At 40.4% G+C, this 20,502-nt stretch overlaps 1 protein-coding gene across 1 annotated transcript in view; it reads right to left on the reverse strand.

Moving 5' to 3' along the window:
• Nucleotides 1–17,408, reverse strand: part of adgrl3.1 (adhesion G protein-coupled receptor L3.1) — an 87,046-nt gene extending 69,638 nt beyond the window's left edge. The window contains exons 1-2 of the mRNA XM_085277009.1: nt 17,252–17,408; nt 10,564–10,777 (exon numbers count right to left, since the gene is read on the reverse strand). Of these exons, the coding sequence (XP_085133135.1) occupies nt 10,564–10,777; nt 17,252–17,306 (269 nt within the window). The 5' untranslated portion in view covers nt 17,307–17,408. The remainder of the gene's footprint in view (nt 1–10,563; nt 10,778–17,251) is intronic.
• Between the last annotated feature and the right edge of the window lie 3,094 nt (nt 17,409–20,502).

Genomic DNA, 20,502 nt, shown 5'->3' on the forward strand with positions numbered 1-20,502 from the left:
AGGTAAAATTACGTTGTTTTCCCTACTGGGAAAAAACTTTGAAATGTGCTACATTATTAATATTTGGTTGGAGGATGCCACTCTCCTGTTTTCTCCTATATCTGTGTGTCATGTGATATTTTTAACTTTACAATATTCAATGCACAGTATAATATGGGATGTTGTTATTACTGTATGCTGTATGTGTGTAGCTCCTGTAAATGCAAAGCACCGGCTCGTTTACCTGTCATTCTCATCCATGCACAATAAGATATAATATGAAATGTATCCTGATAAAAAATGATCATCTAATTTTAAGTATTATAGACTTTATTTACACATAATATTATATACTTCCACCAGATAAACCTCTTCTTATCTTAGAAACAGGTTTTGTTCCTAAAAATTAAACCTAATTTAAATTTCAGCTCACTTAGTACCGTTTTAATTTACGCCCCTTGAGCAGTTATGATCTTAGGAAGATTAGATATTAACTCTGCCATTTAAAAACAGCATGCACTTGGATTTGCAAATTTGAGTTTTTTGTACCACTTAAGGAGAATGAAAGCAGATAACTGTGTTGTTTGCATAAAAAATAAATGCAGCATTTGATAAGTATCACAAAGATCAAGAAGAGCAGTGGTCCTAACATCGACCCCTGGGACACACCTCTTTGATACGGGAAGAAAAGAGGAAGAAGATCCAGCAAAGTGGGCCTACTGTGTTCTATCTGACAAGTAATTTTAAAAACAACTGACAGCATTTCCAGAAAAGTCATTATTATATAGTTTATCCACCAAAGTGGCATAGTCAACTATGTCAAAAGCCTTCAGCAAATGAAGAAAAGCAGAAATGTTGTATGTTCCGCAGTTCATTGCCTCAATAATGTAATTTACCTCTTAAATAGCTGTGGTTATTGTGCTGTGCTGTTTTTTAAAACTTAGTAGTTAATATTTTCTGTATTTCTGCTATAGGCCTGCAATACCCTGGCAACCTGCCTAGGGTGTACCCCTGTTCTAGCTGCACAGGCTCTAATACACGAAACCCTGAACTAAATGGATGCATGGATGGATAATAGTTCTGCTATAATATCCGTAGCTAACTTGAGAAAATCTAGATCCAGTTTTTCAGAACTTGCAGTCTTATTAGCATTCAATTGCTTTAAAGCTCTACAGATCTGTTACATCGAAAGGAGAAAAGCTGAAAGACTGAGCCATAGATTCAATAAAAAGTGCTGCAGAGTGAGCCTTCTGTTCAACATCCTGTTTTAATTCTGGATGTAAAGTGTGCTTGAACATTAAATACAATTTAGATTCTCAGTGCAATTCAACAACCTGCATTCAAGTCAGCAAAATCAACCACTGACACACTTCTGTGAACAGATAAAACATTCTTTAAAAATTAGCTACAGTAGTTGTAAGCTTGCTCTCATACAGAGAGCCATTTGTATGCAAATGACAAATGGCACACACATTTCTGAGTCTGCATAATGCCTGTGACATTGTTAAGATAATATATGATTTAATAAACGATGACAACACTATCAGATTTCAGTATGGCAGGTAGAGATGTCATATATTAGTTTTTTTTCCATTTCTTATATGTCAGAAAAAAAGAAATGAGTATAATTCCAAGTGGAACGAGACCGAATGTGTAATGCATGTTAATTCATTGTTTAGAAGTGGCCTAGTTTGGGAGTGTATGATATATGTTATGTGTGTGGATAACTAATGATTATTACAACTAAAAGACTGTTTAATAATAATAGTAATGATGACAATGTATGTCTTATCATAAACAGAGGCAAACAAACCCTTTTACCCTTCTAGCTTCTGAGCAGGCTGCCTGCCAAGTATAGTTTTTGAGCTCCACCGTCTCTCCTTTCCTCTTCCACCGGTAGCCATGGCAACTTCCACATCGTCCGATTCCAGGACACACTCGGAGAGTCTTTCTCCTGATTCCACCTAGTAACATTCCTTAGCTGATATCCCTATGTCTCTCCCAACCTTGCATCTCTCTAAATTTAAATGTGACACCTCCAACTCCAACACATTTTAATCCAAACCACCTGCTTACACGAACCCCAAATCCTCCTAAAAGCTAAAAGATGAGCGTGTTTCAGACAGATGTGCTGTCTTCTTGATTGGTGAGACGCAGAGGAGCGTGCAAGACACCATCACCATCAAGACGACCGAGCAATGCTACATCAAGTAACTGACTAGTATAATTTAGTCAGCCTCACCTCATAAAAAAATATGGGATGCTGTGCTTGTGCAGGGGAGACGAGGGCTGTTCCTTGTGTCCTGGTTTGGATTTGTGCTTCACTGTCAGCGTCAAAGTATCGAGTCAGTCAGGTAGTCAGTCAATGTCTACAGCAAGCCAGCATGTCTGAGGCACTGATTCACGTGCCGTGCTACTCTCTGGATGTGTCAGACTTTGTGTGCATGTGTGGAAGAGAGAAAAAGAGAAAGCGTGTGGTGTCTCAGGCCGTTCTCAGGCAGCCATGCAGCTTTGGTGCTCAGTGAAGCATGATAACGAAGGTTAGCAGAGCTATGGTGAAAGGAGAACAGGGTCAGATGGTGGAGACTTTGACATGTGGAAATACAGAGGTTTTGGGAAAAGAGAACAGTTGTCAGTTTGGGTGAAAGTATATTTGCGTGGGTAGACGAAGAGGAATATATAAAGAACAATAGAAAGAACAAGATCATTGTTAAGATTATAAAAGACCCCGTGTGTTCATTCCTGTCACATATCTGAGGGAAAGTTTCTGTCAGTGTTTCAGTGTGCCAGAATCAGTCAGTCTTTAAGTACGACTTTTCCTATTCGTCTATCTGTGTTTGCGTGTGCGTACGTATGTGTGTGGGTCCTAATTACCACACTGAGCAAGGGTGACAGTTGGGCCCCCAGGGTGCCGCAGGGCATCTCCTGTAGCCGTGGCGACTATGTTAGGGTGGTAGCACAAGCACAGACACTTTCATACACCAACATGCACACACACACATACACATTAAGTAGGACATTTCCAGATATGACCTCATTCAGTGGGAAGCAGGGTACAGTTAATGGAGGGAGGAGAGAAGAAGAGTGAACAGATTGAGACAGAGCAAGTCAGAGATAGATATCATAACAAGATATAATTGTTAATATCCTGGTGAGTCCACCTCTGCAAGAAATCTCACACCCAGAGAAGAAACACAGTCACAGTCTCAGTTTCTGTGGTGAAAAACTTCAATTTAGCATATTGTTTTTGGAGTTGGAATCACTGGGCTTTAGATTAATGTAATGTTTGGAGCATTTATTTATCTGCCCCTCTGTCACTATCTGTTCCAGCTCTCTCTTCTTATCCTTCAGCTTTTACAGAGATGGATTATATTCAAATAAGAAGTAACATGACGTGCAGGTATGCCTGGAAAAAAGTGCCAGACTGCATGGCATAGTTTGCTGGTTAGAGAGTCTGAGACTGCAGCACACAGCTAACACTAGACTGCAGTCTGCGATTCAAGTGGTTTTCTATAATTCAGAGAGTCAAAGGAAAAGAACTTCAGAGGCTGCTTTAGAGTCTCCCACGTGTGTAGTTCAAGCTTGCTAGTGCATGCTCAATAACACATACGGACTCGTATGCAAATGCATACAGCTAAAGATGAACACACTCAGACATGTTCACACACAACCACATATTCAGTACATATGCACACAAATACATTCACATGCTACACTACTAGCCTGGAGCTTTGAAGGCTTAGATGCAGTTCTAAAGAGAAGGAGAAGTTGAGCAGGCTTAAGAACTAAGAAGAAACTCTCTATTTCTTTCTGAGCGCAGTATGTGTGTGGGCAAGAGAGAGTGTGAGTATGCATTTAACAGCTGCCACGTGCTTTCACATATGCATGTGCGTGCCTTCATCTGCATGTTAGTACGCAGTGGTGGTGTTAATATGTGTTTTTACAGCCATAGTGCACCTAGAATCTTTGGGGACACACTGAAGGATTCATCTGGAGACCTGGGTTGTCACTCTGGCCGTCAACCCCTAGCATCCTGGTTCAAAACAGGGACAAAATATAGAATTCACTATAAAAGACAGGAAACATGTAACCTATAAGGCTTTGCATTTTAGCCTCAACCTCATCTCTCCCCAGAGTTGAGGAAAGAAAAAAGCAAATGGAAAAACAGGAAAGCCAATGAAAGCTAAAACAGATGGTAAGTGAGAAAGGAAGAGTGACAGTGAGGGTGGGAAACAGGGGGTGAGAAGCAATTTGAGGAATGAGGAGAGAGTAGAAAAAAAATACCAAGAATGGAGTGACAAAAATTGAGATATCAAGAGGGTGACAGATGGGAGAATAATAAATGAAGCATGTTGTTATTTAACACATCCAAAAGAGACGGGGAACAGAGGAGAAGGGAGAACAACTCCCCACCCTTGTCTCTCTTGTCAAAGTGCCTTCCCTTTGTGTTGAGAGGCGTCTTCAATAGGCATGGAAAGGGAGAGAAAACGAGAGCAATCGAGAAAAAGAGAGGTGAGAGCGGGAAAAAAAGGCTGAAGGGCCAACAAGGTGACAAGGTGGGAAAGGTGGTATGGAGGTATCGAGGGAAAGCCTGTTTGAAGTCCAGAAGTAATTTTCTATCACGATAGCTGTGGCAGAGGCAACAAAACAGAGTTTGTGTGGCCGTGTGTAACGTCCACACATTCTTCACACTATCGACACTTGCAGCCTCAAGTGCGCGAATGCATGTGTGTGAGATTAAGAGGGAAAATCTGAGAGAATGTGCTGAAAGGTACTTGGTCCAATTCTGTAGCATCTCCAGAGAACTCATCAAGTCATTTTTATGTGAATAAATCACTATCCCTGAAGGCACTTCGGCATTTTGGCTCGCAGCTCTCTCCCGGTGTAGAACTGCACACTCAACCATCAAATGTCTCCTCATATAAGTCACTTGTGACACATATGCATGCAACCCAGCCACACCCTAGCACTAACCGGTACTGTGAAATTCATCCTGACATTTAGGAAAATAAGTATGAAGTGCAGTGCCAGTGGGGTGAGTCTAACAAAGAATGAAAAATTGAATTATACTCACAATGCCTTAATTTAATATCAAAGGTAAAACCTAAAAAAAGAAATAATTAAGCTGCAGAGACCTTAAAACAAAGGATTTTCAGTAGTCGTTTTCAAATAAAGGTGCCTCTGTTCAAACCCTGATAAAACAGAGTGAGTCACTGAACTGAGGCCACTGTATCACTAAAACAGATTAAGCGTAACTTTCATGGCCACGGCTTCGTTTCCCCTTCAACCCAGTGTATCCCAATGGGGAGATAATCTGGGAAATGCAGCGGTATCAGGTCCTTTCTAGGTTGCCTGAGAAGCCTTGTGAGACCCTCTGGAGATATGAGGCTTTGATATCAAGACCAATTATGTGGTATAGGCGCACACATCCACGCACACAAACATTAGCACACACACACACACATGCACACATTCACAAACACATACACACACTCATACATACACACTCATTGGCCTTGGAGAGTGGTGGAGAGGAAAACAAAGAGAGAATGTGATACTGAGGAAACACTGGGCAGGCGGAACATGCTCTGATTTTATCAGCCAGTTGAGCGGAGCTTGAAAGCCAGAGACGATACAGACATAGAGGCAATGAGAGAGTGGAAACAAGACAGGCTGAAACAGACTGAAGAAAATGGATGTGAGAGTATGGGGAAGAGTTGAAAGTATATACATACACACATCCCCGGTCAAACTCGAAATTGAAGCCTTCAATGCCCGTTAACATGCAAAAACACACACAACGAACATGTGCATGAGCACACATTAAAAGATTCACTGTCAGCATTTATGCCAAACATGGACACACTGTATGCAAGAGCATATCCGAGCTTTGCAGAGTATTGTGCACGTAGACACAAAGGCTGACTCGCGGCATCTTGGAACTCGCAAACCGTTCACCACAAATATATGTGATAAACAGTTGTTTCCGGTCTGAGTCACCTCCACAGAGAATCCCTCAAGATTAAGTATGGCCTCTGGCTCTGCTAATTGGAGCTTAAAGTCTGGTGTAGCCCCTGGGCAGTGTATGCTGTGTGTGGTAGAAGCCATGTGTGTGTGAGTGCGCTTCCGTATAAATTATGGATGGAAAGGGCTGTAGGAAAGTGGCCACACAAGCTTCAGCTGCCAGAGCGAGAAGAGAGACCAAGCTAGGCCAAAGCAGTCGCAATGAGAGCACCACCACATGACACAGACAGGTGGTTTGATAGAGAAACAGAGCAGGGAGACGGACGGGGAAAGATGACAGCAATATTGAGATGGAAAAAAGATGAGAGAAAATAATAGGACAGCAAGAAAGAGAACTGAAAGTGAGATTAACGCAGGACCTGGAAAATCCAGATACTAATGGTGACATTAATGAATTATTTATAGCCAGACATTCTCATTACAGAGCACGGTGCTTTCCCTTTATTGCTATTTTTGTCATGCTATCATTTGCCAACTAGCTTTAACTAACTACCTGCCAAATACAAAATATATGTAAAGTGCAGAGACCACAACAGCATTAAAAACCATTTCCGGTAAAATAAATCACAAGCTGGGTTCTCTTTTCTATTCTGCTACTCACCAAATAAATGTTAGGATAATCAGAGCAAAGTACCTGAACATGTTAGATGTTAACTAAAACAGCACTCACTCGTGTTAAGTATAGACTCAAGTGAGGAAAGGAGATATGAAAATCTATTATTATTATTTTGCAGCCCAAATATAAAATATTGTATTTTTCACAAACACAGAAAAAGTGGAAAAATCAGTTGTTAAAATTTACAAAGTAAAGAAAATTTGCTGAAGCCTTAATTTGTGAGCTCCATGTATTATGACATAAAATGCTGTATGGCATAATATATCATTATAATGTTTTTTTTAAACGATCCATATATTACAGCCTATTGTTCAATGATAATTTTCCATGGAGCAGACGCTGAGATTGCTGTGTTCCTTTCAGCACCCTCAGAGGAGGAGGCAGGCACACCAGAGAGATGTGCAGGAGAAGTGTCACCTGAGTCACTTCCATTGTCTGATAAGACTACACTGGTTTCTATAAATAATCCGTCACAATTGTCCTTTTCCCCCATTACAGTTTAGCAGTTCTGTCATTTTATGCCTCTGTTGTTTGGTGTAAACTTCTTGAAAGTGGGTAAATTCATAGTTAAATCAGAACTTGATGTATATATAGTGTATTGTGGGAAAAAAAACACAAGGGGGGATTTCGAGCATGGTGTGGTGGATCATTTTCCTGCTGCAGAACCCAAGTGCGCTTAAGCTTGAGGTCAACAGCAGATTGCCGGACATTCTCCTTCAGGATGTTTTGGTAGAAGCAGAATTCATGCTTCCATTAACTGCAACAAATCTTCCAGGTCCGCACTACCACCACCATATTTTACTGTTGGTTAGGGCTGCCACGATTAGTCGACTAGTCACGATTACGTCGACTATCAAAATCGTCGACGACTGATTTAATAGTCGACGCGTCGTTTGAAGCTTTGTAAGATCCCAAAAGACGCAGGAATAAGTAGTAGGATTTAAGAGTGTAATAACGGACTGAAACAGAAGATGGCAGCACTGCATGTACAAGGATGCCAGCTGCCGTTAAACCCCGAAGAAGAAGTAGCTCTGTCCCAGAATTCATAGCGCAGCCCAGCTCAGTTTCCAATAACGGCAGGAGCTAGTTAGTTTTAATATTACTCTTATTATTCTTTCTGGGTCACAAAATAAACGTTTAACATATTTTCAAGCGAGAATGTAGCTGTGTAAACCTCAAATATCTGCTCAGTTTATCAAGACACCACATATTTTCAAAAGCGCTTCGACGTTTTCGGAGACGTCTGTTACCCACCAGCTCGATAGCTAGCCGGGGGCAAGGCTCACTAGAGCCCGTGAGAACACCGGACTCCCGGCAAATCGTTTTCAAACCCACCACCGTCTTTCGCTACTCAGGTTAAACATATATAAGTCACTTAGATAACTTAAAAATGTTATTGTTTGGCTTTTTTTAGTATTTTATTTGTTCCTGAGTAAATCGGTTTGGCTGAGATTAAAGTTATAGTTTTTACACAGCTGAATAAACGTCAAGCAGACAACTGATTATCAGAAGTGTGAGATACTCGAGAATATACTCCGGTGTCCCGTTATATTTTAGATAGCAAGGAGTTTATTAAACTTCACTGAAACAATCTGCAAATTTCATTAAAATTTAATAAACTATCATCTTAGCTTTATTTTTAGTTAGCACATACCTTAAACACTTCAAGCTGTAAGCTAATGATAGTTATACAAGAGCAGATGCAGGCTGGTGCGATAAGCTGTACATTTTACGTCCAATGGATGCACGATCTGATTAGTTGACTAATCGTAAAAATAATCGGTGACTAGTCGACTATCAAGATAATCGTTTGTGGGAGCCCTACTGTTGGTGCGAACTTCCTTTTCTGACATGCTGTGTTAGTTTTATGCCACATGTAACGGGACTCAAACCTCCCAAAAAAGTTCCGCGTTTCTCTCTTCAGTCCACAGAGTATTTTCAAAGATGTCTTGGGGATCATTAAGATTTTTTCCTGCAAATGTGAGACAAGTCTTTGTGTGACTGTTTTCTCCTTGAACTCTCCAATGGGGGGTATTTTTCCCAGTAACTTTCTTATTGTTGAATAATAAACTCTGACCTTTTGTGACCTCTTGGATGAGTCGTCGCTGCGCTTTGGGGGTCTTTTTGGTTGACCAGCGACTCCTGGGAACCACTGTTCCATATTTTCGCCATTTGTGGATAATGGCTCTCACTGTGGTTTGCTGGAGTCCCAAAGCCTTCAAAATTGCTTGGTAACCCTTTCCAGATTGATAGATGTCAGTGACTTTGTTTCTAATCTCTTTCAATTGTGACATGTTGTGCTGCATTTCTCAGTCTGCTTCAGTTTGTCAGACAGGTTCTGTTTAAGTGATTACAGGCAGTAATCAGGCCTTAAAGTGGGAGGGAAACTTAGCGTTGTAAAAGACATGGTTAATCACAGTTTATTCATGATTTAACAAGGTGGGGGCAATCAAGTTTTCACACAGGGCCATACCCCTAATGATAAAGCCCTTGATTTAAAAACTGCATTTTGTGTTTACTTTTGTTATCTTTGTGTAGGGATGGGTACCGGTTCTGACATAAACGGTAGTAACCAGACCGAAAAGCAGCGAACATTTCGGTGCTTTATTTCGGTGCTTTTTTTTCCTGAGATGACATACACTTTGAATTCTAGCCAATCATTTTACGTTTCCGAGGATAGTAGGCGGGTCCAGGTATGTACGTTCTTTTAGAGCAGAGCTACAGATTAAAAATGCCCAAGGCAAAGCGGTCAAAAGTCTGGCTGTACTTTACAGCAAAATATGCAAACTCAGCAGCCTGCAACAAGTGCTTTAAGCTGATACTGTGATACTGTCAAAGGAGGTAACACCTGAAATCCGATGAAACACCTGGCGACGCATAGCGGGGGTTTTTTAAAGCCGAGAAATGCGCCGTATTTGATAGCTTGCTGCGAGACCTCACATCGAGCACATCTACTGCGGGTGGGTTGCCTGTTATCGGACCTGGAGTTAGCAACATCCCCCAAGAACCCGAAGAGGAGAGTGCTGGCCCCTAGCCCTGCCAGTGTAGCAGAAATGATGACGGATGATGATGGCAGCAGCAGCAGCCGTTCTTCTCTGCGTGAGTAGCTTAATGTTGTTCGTGTGTAATTTACGTTGAGTAGGCTAACCACGTTATTACATTAATGCATGTAAGGTGAACTAGCAAACACCGTCGTAGTTACATGCGGCTGCCTTCTTGTTTGATGGCAGATACTCCCTTCAACCTGGCCAAAAAGGCTAAAATGACCAAAGAATAAGTGGAAAACAGTTAAACATGAGAGGTTTTTGGACAAAGTTTGTGTTTTTTCCATTGTTTAAGCACTGCTTCCAGCCAAGAGTGATGCCATATATGCCACATAGCTGCAGAAAAGGCTAACATTGTTATCTTTTTACAAAAAAAAACAGCTGAACATGAGAGGTTTTCAGACCAATTTTGTGTTCTCCATTCTTTAAGCACCGGTTTGAGCACCGTTTAAGCACCGGCACCGTTTCAAAAGTACCGGTTTGGCACCGGTATCGGATAAAACCTAAACGATACCCATCCCTATCTTTGTGTAATATTTACATTTGTTGATCTGATGATCTGAAACATTTAAGTGTGACAAACATATAAAAAATCGAAAATCAGGAAGGGGGCAAAGACTTTTTCATACCACTGTACTTAATGAGTATCAATACACCTACTAAAGATAGGATCTCTGGGGTTTAGAGTAAGTAAAGCAATTCAGACTGTTCCTGTCTTGGCTCTGTCTTTGTGCCATGAGTCAGCCTTCAACACGCACCAAAAGGATACCATGGGACAAACTTAATTAACAAAGCAACACAAAGAATTAATTATGTTCACTGTGGTTGTCAGTTTTGGTTTTACAGTTCTTAGAAAATGACACATCACACATTCACTCAAACACGTACATACAAACTGACCTGAGTGACATGATCTTGTATGCATCAGGCAGGTAGCACCGCGTGTTTTCCATCTGGACGGGGTCCGAGTCGCAGATCTTGTCATCAGTGCGGCCGTAGTTGGCACTTTCAATCATGATGACATCTGTGCCTGGGCAGCGTAACTCAATGGGGTAGGACTCACAGGACAGCTCCCTGCGGACTACTGCCATGGGGATGGGGGCACGGCCATAAACTGGACAGAAAGACATATGTATTGATATTAAGTCTTTGTTTGGTGAAATACTCCAGACGTTTTGGTAGAGCCATCTTTAATTTACTTGGACTGCAAGGCCTGAATTATTCAAGAATAGGCTGTGTTCAACTGAAATTGCATTTGTACCCTTGTCATATAGACGTAATTATTCAGACTATATGAAAACAATAGCATAACAAAAGACTTCTTATAAGGGCACGTCCACTGTCGCGAGTGAACTGACTTGGTAATTAGTGCTTTGCAGTTAGCAGTATTGGACATCATTCTAGATAGAGAGTAATTGCCTGGCAATTTCAACAGATATTTAGTGCTGCAGATAATATTCAAAGATGGCAATGCCTAATTATTCTCACAAGTTGCAAATGTGATGCAAACATCCACTACGACTGTACTGTAATAGGGAACATGTCATTAATTTCAATGAGTCTGAAGTTACTGAACATTCCTGATATTTTTTTTACTTCACTGGCGGACGCTTTTGTGCCACACAACTCCCTTTCATCTAAAAACAAAATGAGCAAAAATCAGAAGAAAGGCAAACTCTTCTCATCAAAAGTATTCTTAACAGTGTCATGATTTTGGATTCTTCTTGTTATCGCGATTCCATCACTTCTTTTATTTTAATCCTTGCTTCCTGTGGATTCCAGTTAGTCCCCGCCAGCCAGCCCCCCAATGCCACACAAATAGTTTAAAAAAAGTTTTCTCCTTGCTCATAAGCATTTGGACTTTTCTCCCCTTTCTCTCATTCTTTATTTTCATGTCCTGCCAAAACACCTTATACATACCTCCATGTGACTGAAGCTATTACATAGAAGTGCAGTGACAATAATGGTGTGGTTCTGGGTGTTTGTGTCGCATGGATTATTCTTCTGAGGTGCTCAATTGTATTGCCCATGTCTGAATCCACCTAACCTTTCCATAATAATAATGCAGATTTTATTACACACACACACACACACACACACACACACACACACACACACACACACACATATATATATAGCACTGCCCATCTAGACCATCTGAGAATTTTTGCTATACAGGGTGCAATATACATATTATGCATTTCCCACTTGAATAAACTAATAACATTTATTAAATCTACACAAAACTAATGTGGAAGCTTGCCAGACCCAGCGCTCTTTTTGGAAGAACATATCCTGTCAAATCATTTCTTAAAAGCAGAGAAACAAGCACATGTATACACACATGAATGTACGGACACAAAAGCAATTAAAAAGACACAGACATACAACATCTGTGTAAAGTGAGGCAACGCTCCCTGTCATGGTAACCATAGTAACCCCGTCCACCCTCCCTTGGCTCTCTCATTGGTTAGAGACGCGTCATGGTTACACAAATGCAGCAAAGAATCTGAATGAGCTCAATGACACTGTGCCCGGGCTCAACTTAATACTGCCCTTCACCACATCACAGACACACAAGCACGGAAGCACACGCACACACGCGCGCGCACACACACACACTCATGCATACAAATGCTCGGAGTGATGGAATGTAGAGGTGGAAATTCACAGCCAGCCAATATCAGTGTGGTGTTGGTACCTGAGGGAAAAACATTGATAATGGCAGGAGGTAGCTTAGAGATAAGACTGATATATAAGTGGCATTTACTGAAAATGTCTTCTCTAATGAACAGACACATGCACACACACGTATGTATACCACTGCAGGCCATGATTAGACCTTAAGCACACATTCAGACAGGATGTGTGTCTCCAAAGTAGCTGAGGATTTAACAGGGCATCATGCAGTTTTGTCTGTGTAAGCAGGGGGTCTTAGTGCACTGGGTCATTACTGTGTGAAAGTAAGTGTCAGTTTATTAGTTTTTCAATGGCTGCATCATGACTCTGTGAGCATGAATATAAATTCTGAAGTGAGGGTTAATTGGAGCATGCGGGGATCAATAAACAGCATCGTAAGGCAGCTGTCTAGACTAGCATTGGATCAGATGTCTTACAGTGTTGCCTTACAGGGTCCCCTTTGGGTATGAAGCAAGCATTATGACACAAACTCACACACACACTATTCAAATGAGGGGTCTATCTGTATTCCCATTAAAAGCCACTCTGCCTTTGTAAGCAGGAGTAAATGAACTGACTCGTACATGCCATCCTGTCTCGTCTGTCACATTTTAATTTATCTTATTATATCAGCTGCCTCACCTATAAAGCTGCTGTGCTTAACCCATCTCCAAAGGACCCTCTACACATATTTCTGTCACCTGATACACATGCATTCACTCGCACACACACACTATGCGCACATATTTAGCTGTCTGTCTTTGACTACATGTAATAATGTGTGAGCTGGCAAGTCCATGTTAATGTGTCTGTCATTAGTTGTGTAAGTGGTGACAGAAACTTGGCAGCAACAGACAGTATGGACAGTCTTATTCAGACACTCTTATTGCCTCGGGGGGCTGAAACAAAAGGATATTGATTTTTACATTTGGGCCAAGAACAAGAGAGTGGCGAAAGAGGTGGATAGATGGAAAGAAGGAATGGGTGAAAGGAAAGAGGAGAGAGATTTAAAAGGTGATCTCTCACTTGAACTGCCAAAGCTTTTGGCCAATGCTGATGTCTTAAATGTGGGGTGCTTTGAGTTACAGGGAAAACAACTTATTTTAAGTGCATAAGATATTCTAAAGGTTAAGGCTAGCAGTACCCTCATTGTTTTATCAATATATATATAGATATATTCATATATCTATCTATATATATCTATATCTTAGCTTGATCATTGTCAACCACCAGGGGGTGTATCCCATTTTGACCTCAGTAACCTCCAGCCATATTTGGCACAGATGTTCCTGTATACTATGTCAGCCGCTTGGTTATGGGGTCCCATGTATGTCCTGCCTGCTAGCATCTCACAACCTGTTATGTGCTGGATTATCTCGGGGCATCTTTGCACAGCCTGCACCTGGGATCTTGCCTGGTGTGGTAGACCCCAGCCTCCATCAATCTTGCGCTTGGAGCTTGTGTCTGTGCTGCCACAATTAGTGCCTCCATGCTGTCTTTCAGTCCAGCTTTGTCTAGCCATTTAGGATTTTTTTAATATCACACCCTTCTTCTACCTGCCAGTGAGACCATGGCATGCAGTAGCATGTCCATCAATGAATCTTCCTCTTCTTATGCCTCTTCTTTCTTGGGTTTCTGCTGCCTGAGGTATTTACTAAGCACATGATCAGTTGTGGCCATCTGTCTGTGTGCTAATGGATCTTTGTTCTTTCTTTCCTGGATAGTGTTTCTGACACTCACTAGTCCTCAGCCTCCTTCTTTCCGCTTAGTGTACTCTTCTGGGGTTCCATGGCGATCAGGCCTTTTCAGCCTCCGGTTAGCCATTCCGGGTACACCTCATCCATTAGCAACTGGTTAATTTGTGCTTCCAGGGGCTCACAAAATGAAGTAAATCCTTGAGCCAGTAGGTGTGGATCATGCCAGAGTCTGGTGCTGTTTATTTTTCTTGGATGGTGACTAGTGAACCCAGAAGACCGACAGACACAGATTGGTTACCTAAATGGAGATGACATAAATGATGACACTGCCGCGGACTGCCAATAATTCATACTCAGCTAATCCCAACCAGCCACACCTTTACCTGTGAAGCACAAGAGTATAACTTGGATGGTTCAGTGGAGAACACTTGGTTTATTCTCCCAGCTTCTGGTATAACTGTTCAAGCTAATTGCTTTAAAAGGTATACCAGAAGCCATCACACTTCATCACTCCTTCCTGCAGATAGTTGGCTAACGTCCCTTTGTTCTGCCTTGATCTTGGCCACAAGTCTTTTTCTCCATGGAAGATACCGCTCCTTGTGGCTGTTGTTAATCTTATAGAGTTATAGGTTCCCAGCTTAGCCATGGTCTTCTGTTTCAGGTCAGCTGCCCTTGCATTTAATCTACCAGTTGTTTTCAGGACTTGGTGCCCAGTCTTGGAGAGTGGGGATGATGACATTCCCCCTCAGACCTGACGTCTTTGTGTTGTAGGTCACTCAATGTGTTGTACCTCAGTCTCTAGTTGCAACAGCAGTTGTTTTTTGCAGATGTTGATGATGTTGCAGCTAATGATTCGAAGCATACTGCATCATCTGTCAAATATGGTGGAGGGTTAGGCATGAGCATGTATGACTGCCAGTGGAATTGGGTCACTACTGTTTACTGATAGTGTGATAGCTTATAGAAGTAGCAGGGTGAATTCTGAAGTGTACAGGCCTAGACCCTCTGCTCAGAATAAGCCAAATTCTGCAAAACTGATTAGACAGAGCTTCACAGTGGAAATGCTTCACACACAAGTTCCTTAAAGGAAATAAACTGGATGTTCTTCAGTCAGTCACCTCCATCCAATAGAGCGTATAAAAAACCCGTAAAACCCTGCCAAAAAAAAAATCCAAAAAACAAACAAACAAAAAAAAAACAACCAAAATAATTCCCAGATTCACGTTTAAATGTCTTTTTGTTTGAACAATCCTAAAATAATATGGGTCTGTGGAGAAGACTGAGTGGTTGCTGTTGTGTGCCCTCAAGCTGGTGTCCTTGTTTCAGCTGTACAGGTTTCCTCACAAAGCAAAAGGAACATACTTTGCATACATCAACTCATTCTTTAGACATCGATGCAAATATATTTAACTGAAACTCATCTCTTCCTGCAAAACTAAGCCCTTGGTGTTTATATGCCTGACTATAAGCACTCCCTGTGTGCCTTTTAATTGCATCCATTAGTGTTTAGGTGGGATTTCTGGCAACGTTGGTGCAAGTACATGCTTGATGGTGTGTTTGTGTGTGTGGTCCAGGAATCACTTGCTGTAGAGACCTACATCTATTTAAAATGTGGATACATATGAGTGTTTGTGCGTGAGTGCATGTTACAAAGTTACACAATGTGAGTGACAGGAGCTATTAATAGGACCGAGTTCAAATGGGCCAGAGCTCCCTCTCAGAGTCTTTTAAACCTATAGTCATGTAGGAAAGGAGGAAATATAAAGTTGACCTACTGGACTGCATCTGCACTGAACATTTTGTACGTGTGAAAAATTTCTGTGTGTGCAATAAAATGGTGCCCTGAGTTTTGATTCTTATTTTTGGTTTTATTGTTATTCTTTCTTATGCTCATATTTTCATGGTGTCCTCATTGTCTCCCCATCTTGCCCATCTCTGTCTGGTCTATGTGTTTACACATTTGTCCTACTGGTTTCCACTTACTGTCTTATTTTGGTGATTGCTTTTTCTTGTGTGTCTCCTGTGCCTTTGCCTCTTCACTCCTTTATGATTGTCTGCGCTATCCTGATTAGTTTCACTCTTGTTTTATATATCTTTACTTGTCTATTTTTCATGCATTCATTATTTCAAGTCTGGACAATCTTAATTCATTATTATCAGGTGTCAGGGAATAGACAGAGAGACCACGTTTCCTCTGTATTAGCATCTCTTCATTTGCTCCCTGTTAAATCCAGAACTGAATTTAAAATCTTTCTCCTCACACACAAACTCTCGAATAATCAGACCCCATCATATGTTAAAGACTCATAGTATCATATTATCCTAACAGAGTGCTTCACTCTCAGACGGTGCTTACTTCTGGTTCCTAGACATTTTAAAAGTAGAATGGGAGGCAGAGCCTTCAGCTATCAGGTCCCTCTCCTGTCAAACTAACTCCCAGTTTGGATTGGGGAGACCTACGCTCTTTCTACTCTACTCATCACGTTCATTTTTGATAAGCTTATAGCACGGTTCTGCTGGAGGTTTCTTCCAGTTAAGAGGGAGTTTCTCATTCCCACCATTGCAAACTAATTGCTCATATGGGGTCCTTTGATTGTTAAGGTTCTCTCATGAATACTGCAAGGTCTTTACCTTATAATATAAAGTGCCTTGAGCCATCTCTTGCTGTCATGTGGTGCTTTATAAGTAAACTTGAATTGAACAGTTGCCACCTTGCTTTGTAATCAGCCCATGCTGTATGTAGTCTTGTGCATCCCTTTGTTGGTTTGTCTGTTTATCCGCTGTGTGTCGGCCTCCTTTATCCCATCTGTGTTGTTTCAAGACTCATTTGTATCCTTGCTTTTTGTGCCTGCTGAGTAACAGCTCTTTGCAACAAATGCTATTTGTTTTTTGAAAGAAGTCCAGCAATAAGCCTTTATTTTAGCAGACAATTGTGACTGTTATAAAATTAACTAACATTACCTATTGCTCTTATCAATACAGTTATTAAAAACGCAGACTATAGCTTAAAATAATCAACAGCTGTTTTATGACCAAAACGTTTTTCTTGCTTTTGCCAAATGGACTTTAGTCACATAGATATTTGACTGAAAATCTTTAATGTAGCAATAGTAATAATTGAGCAATACAACACATTTCAATTAACAAATTAAATGTAGTTTTTTTTTCTCCTTTTTTGGTTAGGGCAGTGCAATGAGTAGTGTGTCCCTTACCAATGGCTATGGGGGAAAAGAAGGTTGAGATCAAGAGCAGGCATCTGGTCCACATGACGTCTGAGGATGACCTGGAAGTAGATATGGAGGTACTTCCTGCTGAGCCCAGACGGTCTTGTGGCGAGCTGTTTATATGTCACAGCTCAGTCTTCCTGTCACCATACAGACCTGGGAATTGATACACAGAGAGAATCTGCTCACTTGGTTTGCCATACGTATACACATTAGGATGCTTTATGTAGGCCGCAATACACAGATTTACTAACTATTCCAAAATATGATCTTTTTCTTATTTTTTTTTTCTTTCTAACAACAAATAAACAAGTAAACAACAACTGACAAAGTTTATCCAGCAAAGAAGCAGATTTTCCTCAAAACATTTAACTGATTTATAGTGGATGGACATTTTAACAAACTTCAAAATAACAAAAATCATTTCCTTAAACAATAATGAGAGAAAGAAAGAGAGGACTAAATGACCAACACTTGTACCTCAATCATATTTTCAGAAAATTAAAAAAAAAAGTCAAAGAAGACCAATTTTAAGTGGATTTGCCTGCTAGGTAAGTAAATGATATTCTGCAGACACACAGAGAGGACCTACAAGCACATAAAACTACAAGATTATGGATTATGAATGTATAAAAACACTTTGATAACATTTATTGTATAGTTTTTTATTATTAATCTCTGTCTCTCTTCCACGGCATGTCTTTGTCCTGTCATCCTCCCCTCACCCCCAACTGGTCACAGAGATGAGCCTTGTTCTGCAAACCAATTTCTTCCTTATAAAATTGAGTTTTTCCTTCCCACTGTCTCCAAAGCGTTTGCTCATACAGGGTCATATGATTGTTGGGATTTTCTCTTTATTATTTTATTACAATGGAAAGTGGCTTGCGGCAACTGTTGTTGTGATTTGGTGCTGTATAATTAGACTGAATTGAATTCAATTAAATTAAATAGCTTAGGGAGTTAAAAACTTCTGTCCAATTTGTGATTATTTTTAAGATCTGCAAATTAATATATTCTTCATTAGGTCATACTAAATATCTCATCTGCTTTAAAAGATTCTAAAGGAATTAAAATCACATTTTTAAGCTAAAAAAAAGCCATGATAGTGTGTTAAACACAACAAGAACAGAATAATTTGTGCAAATCCATATTTCACATGGCAACAAACCATATCCCGATTAATCCATACACAACACAAATCTGCCTGGAAAATGCAAGACTAATGTTATATGCAGACCTTGTCTAAAAGAAATAGTAAAATAATACAATGGTGCTTAATGTTTGCATAATGATGCTTTTATTAGGATTCACTTCACTTAGTATTACACATCAGCATCAAAGTGTGAAATGTATTGATGTCCCAACCTAATTGTTCATTTCATGGTCCATCAGCAACAAACAATTAATACAGGGATGGTCTCTGAGATAAGTTATAGCAGTGACAGACTGGTAAGCATCGTTTCTCCGTCTTTTTTCTGAGCAGATTAAAAAGACCAGCACTGTTCAATCACTTGCTCACCGCCCACTCACTCTTATCTCAACTCAGTGGCTCTCTTTGTTTTTTTGCGCTGCAAAATTCACGTTTTAAATAGGAAAAGCTGCAACATTTACATTTAATTTGCAGAATTATGTGTGTATGTCAAGTTTAAAGTGTGCATGACATAAAGGATAATAAAATCTTCACACAATCATCCTTTTCAAACAAACATCAATTTCATCAGGGGAGTAGTTCTAAGGTAGCAAAAGCCATCTTTGTGCCTAAATGTTCACCGTTCTCAAGGGAACTCATACTCAGCTCCGGAAAAACAAGCACATCAAGTTTGTAAGTGGGAGCGAGAGGGGCTGGAGAAATATGCAACAGCCGGGGACAGATGGAGCAAAGCAGACAGCCACAGCCATGGGAGATACATCATGTGTAACAGAGACTATTGATCAGTGTGACCATATCATTTTTGTCCAGCAGAGACTGAGACAATAGCCAGCTATTTCCATCATGTCATGCTGTGAAGGCAATATCTGCTTTGGCACAATCCTCTGCCTTTGATATTTCTTATAACTGATGTTATCAAAAGCCTTTTAATTTATAGAAAATGCCAGAATCACACAGGCCCTTTTTTATACCAGAATCACACAACATATGTATAACGTATCTTCAGAGCATCTGAAATGACAAAAAGCCTCATCGCAGACCTGCAAATGGGACAGACAGCCACCCAGAGGCACATGCACACTGCAGAAACACACAGACGATGAGGCCTGTGTAGTCATCTGGCATTTTATTGGTTCTGTTCTTTTTTGTATGTCAAAATAAATCCTTTAAATTGAAAATTCACTAAAACTAATGATAAAAACACAAGCCAAACCTAATTTAGTGAAGTCTGAAAAGTTGTAGAAAATTCAATTTGCATTCCAGCATAAAGTAGTCAAGCATTTTATCCAATCAGATTACTTTTATGGAGCATAATTCTTTAGAAGAAGAAAGAAAGAAAGTGTGTACATTATTGTACTTTATTGAGTCCCGTGGGGAAATTGCTCTCTGCATTTAACCCATTCACTCAGTGAAGCAGTGGGCAGCCATTGGGCGCCCGGGGAGCAGTGTGTAGGGACGGTACCTTGCTCAGGGGTACCTCAGGGTAGCTGAGGAGCTACCCTGAGGTAGCTCTGGATAATGGCAGAGACTTTAAGTTTTCCTTTGATAAGTCTGTAAAAACTTAACAGACGCACTTAACTACAAACTGTTTTTTTCTTTTGCATTCAGAAGAAACTAATTGTTAACTGTAAGAAACTGTTGTTGTTTTTTTTGTGATTTCTAGTTTACTACAAAAAAATCATTTTAAAAGTATATAAAATGTATTGGTCAGCTGACAATAGGTGGCAAAACAACTAATTTAAGTAAGAAAAGTCAAAGTTTGAATAATTTTGATTTCTCAAAACTGTCTGTTATAATCGACTTAATCCTTCTACTTACAAAAATCCTTCAATTTTTATTTTTAATCTACAAACCTATTCAGCTTTCTAAATACCAAGCGGTGCAGCTGATTTCATTGGAGTGTGATTGCATATCTGTTAACAGTTCTTGACAAATCCCTAATGGCACTAAAGTGATAGACTCACAATAGACTCCTCTGTGTTATTCTTTCCTCCACTTAAACGACCTAACAAACTGCCCCATTTTGATTGATTGGCCCCTAACTCAGTTGAACATGAGCAATCTGACCAGCTGTCCCCAGCTAGACAGA

This window comes from Mchenga conophoros, linkage group LG6 (genome assembly GCF_057382185.1).
Source record: "Mchenga conophoros isolate Kocher_MC1m ecotype Shallow Benthic linkage group LG6, M_conophoros_male_GT1.1, whole genome shotgun sequence".
Lineage (NCBI taxonomy): Eukaryota > Metazoa > Chordata > Actinopteri > Cichliformes > Cichlidae > Mchenga > Mchenga conophoros.